This window comes from Neovison vison, chromosome X (assembly GCF_020171115.1).
Source record: "Neovison vison isolate M4711 chromosome X, ASM_NN_V1, whole genome shotgun sequence".
NCBI lineage: Eukaryota > Metazoa > Chordata > Mammalia > Carnivora > Mustelidae > Neogale > Neogale vison.
In genome coordinates this window covers 124,719,371-124,725,370 of record NC_058105.1, presented here as the reverse complement: position 1 = coordinate 124,725,370, position 6,000 = coordinate 124,719,371, and the positions used below count along the sequence as shown (strand labels likewise).

The window sequence follows — 6,000 nt, the reverse complement described above, 5'->3', positions numbered from 1 at the left end:
CTGGAGAACGGGCATTACTCGCCAGCTCGCAGGTGGTGCTGGCGCTGCAGACCCACGGCCACTCTGCAGCACGCGGACTTCCATCGAAAGGGCTTATACCCCTAACGAAAGTCAAGTCCCGGGAGCCACAGGATGGGGTCAGGGATAGACTTACGGGCTGGCCACTGGGCGTGTAGCAGCCTCCACTGTGAAAAGCCTCCCTCCTCTGCTCCAGTCCCCCTTGTCCTCACCTCTTCCAACCCTTCTAGAAGACTCGAAATCAAGTCATTCTTGTTCTGGATCTCCACTCCTGTGTAGGTTTCCTTTATGTATTTTTTTTTTCTTTTAAAAAAATTTTCCTAAGGACTGTTTTGGAGCTTAGTAACTGTGTTCTGAATGGAGAGAAGTGGGATAGTTGGTCGGGGTTAGCAGAATAAAAGGAAACGTTCTAGATCACAAAGTAGTTCAAAAAGTCCGGCAGATGGTGAATAAATACGTGTGGAAACAATGAGCGTGAAAACACACAAAGATGAAAAGGCAACAGAGAGAGGCAACACAGAGGGCCTTGGAACCACAAAAAGGATTTTATTTTGAACTAGAAAGGAACAGCAATGGCCAGACCAGTCAGGACCGGGGGCGTGGCAGCCTGATGCAAGTACCAGGGGCTGCGTTTGTTGGGCTGAAAGGAGCGGCCTACAGAGTTGGCTTGGCATTTCCAGCTAAGCCGGTCGCACCCACATCCTTGTGGATGCCGAGCCCCGCGTTCCCACGGACACGGGCTGGGACTGCTTTCCAGATTCCAGGCTTTTACCGTGGTTTTGTAAATATATGTACTTTTTAAAGTGAAGGAGCCACTGCAGTGAAGGTTTTGCAGTGGTGTCCCCTTTTCTTTCGCTCTCGGGCATTGAACCAATGACAGGAACAGTAAAACATATTTGTGAGAGTTTTGAAGAACCCCAAAGAGCAAGTTTCCCCCCTCGCAGCACCACTGATATTTTGCCCGGATGCTGTTGAGCAACATCCCTGGTCTCTACCCACTAGATGCCAACAGCACCCTCTCCCAGACATTGCCAAATCGCCCCTTGCTGAGAAGCACAACTTCAAACACATCCCCCCTGCCCCCATCATCGTGGTCTTTGTCTCCTTTTTAACATTTGGTAAGGGCAGACCAGATCATCAACTTCCCAACACCAACAGCACCGGTAGGCGAGCATGCACGTGCGTCTCTCTTCAGGCACCGCACAGGTGCGTGGAGCCGAAACGGAATCCCCCGTTCACCGGACAGCGCTGGTTCAGTTCTTGGGAAGCTTAGGGTCAGTTATCTCAGTACCGCGATCAACTAGCGCATGCGCCATCAGGCCATTTCCTCTTCTCCAGCAGACATCCTCACCAACATTTGCAGTCAGTTTTTGAAGTCTTTTCTTTTCTTTTCTTTTTTCAAGCTGGGAAGAACATCTTCACCCATGCCATTCTCCTTTTAATCCATTTGGATTCCTACTTGGATTACACGGCCAGCCACTCTTGACGTTGGATCCAGGTTTCTTCATTTGTATCCACCAGGAAGAGAAGTACCCTGTTTCTGAGTTCTGTTATGAGGACTGGCTATAGAATTTTGGGGGCCCAGTGCAAAACGAAGGGTGCAGGCCCCCTACTCAAATATTACGCAGAATTTCAAGATGGCAACAGCCCTCTTCACACACCCACGACATCAGACCTGGCAGCCTTGGTTGGTGCCACATCAATTTGGCTGTATTAACGTAACTGGCACTGCCATCTCTTTTTCCCCTGTGTCACAATGCTTCCTGTGAAGTCAGGACCTCGAAAACAAAATACTGTGACCCCAGTCCACTTAAAAGAATTGTACTGCAGCAAATGTTTATGGCGTGTATTTTTTAGACTTAAAAAAAAAAATCCACATGGAAATCTTTTCTACATCATTACAGTAATGAAGGTAAACACTGTGGCCTTTCACCATATACATACTTTCTTGTAAATATGACAACATGGAAATAGTAACTGCTGCTATCCACAAGGTTTTTAAGTTAGCAAAGAGTGAGACTTCCACAACCAAATTATAACATAATCCCCCTTGTCCTTATAAAAATAGCCAAAACAGAAACTAAATGGCTTGCAGTGAAAATTCGAGTAGTAACTTCTTTGTATTGAAAAACATTATATTCATGGAAATATTGTCCTTGTAAATGCTTTACATTAACATCATAAGGCAAACTGTAGCGTTTACTGGTACCTGGCAACCATGATTTTAAAAAACTCAGAAGCTGAGTTTTAGACCCTTTTATTTAAAACCTGTTAGTGTACAAAGTGCATTAAAATATCCGTTATCCAGCTACCAAAAACAGTATGTAAAAATTACAACCCTTTCAGTTCGTTCAGGGAAGGCAAATACACGTTGTTTTTATACCGTAAAAAAAAAAAAAAAGTTTCCAGAGAATGATGAACTTTTTTCCATTGAGGTGTCCATCTTTTAGATGTGGAACTGTCCTAAGTAGCTATCAAAATATTCATCTGGGTATAAATAATATAGTAAATATATAAACTCTATCTGTTAAGAAAAAGGAGAGCTTCTGGGGTGAAGAGGACAGAAGCAGGCGTGACGCAGCCCATGGGTCTAGGCTGGGGCTCACACAGTGCCGTGCGGAAACAGCGGGTCTATGGACGGATCTCAGGGAGATAATGGGTTGATTTGGTTAAAAACAAAATTGCTAAAAACAATGCCTAAATCCATCAGTCCGTTCAGTCAAAATGGCCAACTCAGTAGCTCAGATAAATATTTTAGTAGATGAAATGACTTATAGATGTCACACCCTTCGTCAAGATAGAACCAATGCTGGATTCCCGGTCCAAGTCCAAGGGCTGCTTATGAAAGCCTTGCTTCACGGACCATTCCATTTTACCAGATCAGCAGGCCCAGAATCCCACCTAACATTCTGTTAGCAGGTTCTATGAGCGGGTTCCAGCATGGGAATAGTGAGTTTGATTTTTTTGGTTTTTTTTTGTTTTGTTTTGTTCTTTTTTTGTTTTGTTTTGTTTTTTTTTGTTTTTTGTTTTTTGTTTCACAATTCTATGGTGAACTATACTAGAATACAGAGGGACCTCTACATCTTTCGAGATGTGTTTAATAAAAGTCTGTTTATAACTTTTGAGGCACATATACTAGTAAAGAGTACTTTATGCAACGTCCCTTGTCATTACCAACTCATAAATATTAGGTATTTGGGGGTGAGTCATATCTGGACGTGGTAGAGACAGTCAGGGCCCCATGTTGATGTCCTGGAGAGCAAAGTCAATTCAAAGTGGTACTACCATTTGTAACAGAAAACGTTCATTTCCTCACCCCCAGCAACAAAAGAAGAATGATTTGGGGGAGAGGGAGACAGGACAGCTATTAAATGTAGTAAGTGATGTCACAGGCCTAAAGAAACTATTAAAAGGAAGAACGAAATACATTTAGGTCATGAAAAAGAATCTTACTGCCGATCAAAGACAAATCAGCCTATGACGTTTTGAATCATCAGTAGGATTCAAAGTGACTATTTTTAATGGCAAGCTCATTCTTAATGTTCTCCCAGAACCCTGAATCCTGGGAAGGGTGTGGTCACACATGGCCAAAGGCTTCAGAACCTTTCTGTCCAACGTGACCCCACCAGCCATCAGAGGGTGATTAAAGATTGGGCCATGGCAGATTCCCAAGTTAATTCTTTCCAATCTCTCTCCTGATCCAAGACGGTTTTGACATCACACTGAAAACACTTCAAAATAAAGCAGACTAAGAAAGCCCGTTTGCTGCCCTACCAGGTTCGAAACTATTTTTTATTTTTAAGGTAACTGCATATTCTGTTACGCACTGTCGAGGCAACAGAACCCACGATGGGATCAGTATGAGATACGATGATGTGAGGAGGTGAATAAGCATACATAACTATAAAAGATTTTTTTTTTCCTCAATCCCACAGACCGTGATGACACAAAGTTTGTTGAAAAGAGCTGGTAAACTTCTGGGCCTCTTAATGTGCAAAATCAAATAATGTCTAAGAGTTGTAATTCCGGTTATGTTTCTTTTATAAATAATCTATAAATTTTCCTGCAAATACAGGAAAAATTTGAAGAAATTATTAAAGCGTGTACTTAATACAAAAGACAGTAAAAGGGGAGAATCGCCTATTTCGAGTCCTATCCTAGCTGATATTTCTGGACACTTTTTGGCGACATTTAATCACTCTGGAAGCCTGTGCTTTCTCTGTCCCTGAAATGGTGGCCACGACCCTTTGTATTCCCCAGAAAGCAGCTCCCCGTGGCCAGGCGCTCACGGTAGCTGCTCCGTGCAGTCCAGATGGTCTGGGATGGGAAGGCCAGTTATAATGGTCAAGCACTTGTTCCACACTGTGAAGGTGGGGCACACAGGCTGCGAGAAGGTGATGTCGAAGGTGTAGAGGTGGATGGAGTTCAAAGCATCGTAGAAGGCGATGGAACCATTGTCATAGTCCAGCAGGATGCCGACGCGCCGGAGGTGGGGGGCTGGCTCGATGGGGGTTTCCTTGCCGTTGTGTCTCACCACCCAATTATTGTGACAGCGGCACAGCGCCCAGGAAGCAGAGTTCTTCCCAATCCACTCGTGCTTCGGGGCTGATTTGTAAGCAAGGCCAATGGCATACCTGCACGAACAAAACAGTGACGGCAAAAACCATGAGGCGGGTTGCATATGGACACTACCTCTTTTCTCTGGTTTTCAGGGGTCACGAAAACATGATTTGCGGTTTTCCCTGCTTGTTGTTCAGTGAAGACTTGGCGAAGGCCCTGACACAAGTGTCCCTCGTCACCTTCCTCCCAGAGACACAGTGAGCAGACATGGACCACTGTGTTAACTCCTATTCCTATTTTTAGTTCGGACATTACAAGAGAATTAGAACTTTGTGTATCGCTCCCTTTTGGGTTTTGTATGTTTGTTTGTTCTTTACACACGTCATGGCCCACACAATGAATTCTCTAGGCCAGTGGTGTTCCAGAGCAGTTTCTGCAATGAGTGAAATGTTTTGCCCCATTCAGTAGGGTAGCCATGAGCCACATGTTTGAACTGTGCCTGTTGAGACTAAAGAACCAGACTTTAAATTTAGTTAATTTTAATTAAGTTGAATGATTTCAATTAACTGCATGGGGCTCAGGGCTACCATACTGAATAGCACAACCCTAGACTTCTCCTGACCTACTTCGAATTTTTCGGCTGACCCCCATGTCTGTCATTTTCCATGACTTCGAGTACAGTTTGCAACAGGTTATTGGGGAGAATGGTTTTCACTTCCAGTGTAAGTTCCTTGTCCTCTCCTAGGTCTACAACACAGGGACACGGACAGCGTCCATCTCGGAGGGTGATTCTGGGGAGTAAAGGGAAGAATATGTGTAACATCTGGGGCACAAGGCACGGCAAGTAATCTTGGGTAACTGCTGTTTTATTATCTTTGCCAAATGTCACATTAACTAAGAAGTCCCAGAATCAGAATTTGAACCTAGGATGACTCAAAAAGCCACAAATGTAGCTCTGTAATCCCGTCCCTCACCAGAAAGTATGTGATTCATCACTGCCAAGAGCCCCTCTGATTACATTTCTTACTACATTTTTAAAAATTCTAAATATACCAGTTACTCCAAATATACTCCCAATGGCTAAAAAAAGTCAAGAATTCTTTCTACAGTCTTCTAAGCTCCTTAATCTCTTTTTACCCTGCTGAGGTACGCCTCCCTAACATTTGTAGGATTTCGGTGATTAAGATAAGCAAAGCCTATCATTCTTAATAAAGAGTAAATAACTCAGAGCTCGACCTTTGATATGTTAGAGCAGAAACCAGTCTAAGCCAATACTGACATAGGGTACCTTACCCAGTGCAGAGGAAAAAAAAAAGAAACCAACTTCATTGGTCTTTGAGAAAATGACATTCTTAAAAAAAAAAATAACAAGTTAGATTTAAAATAGAGTCACTTTAAGAGTGGTGTGTTAAAAAAAACAGA

The 6,000-nt window shown here is 43.4% G+C and overlaps 1 protein-coding gene across 5 annotated transcripts in view; it reads right to left on the bottom strand.

Annotated features, from left to right (window-relative positions):
* Window positions 1–544: 544 nt before the first annotated feature.
* MID1 (midline 1) overlaps window positions 545–6,000 on the bottom strand; it is a 341,028-nt gene continuing 335,572 nt past the window's right edge. For all 5 annotated transcript variants that reach the window (XM_044236012.1, XM_044236011.1, XM_044236015.1 and 2 more), the window contains exon 10: window positions 545–4,652. In XM_044236012.1, the coding sequence (XP_044091947.1) occupies window positions 4,304–4,652 (349 nt within the window). In that variant the 3' untranslated portion in view covers window positions 545–4,303. The remainder of the gene's footprint in view (window positions 4,653–6,000) is intronic.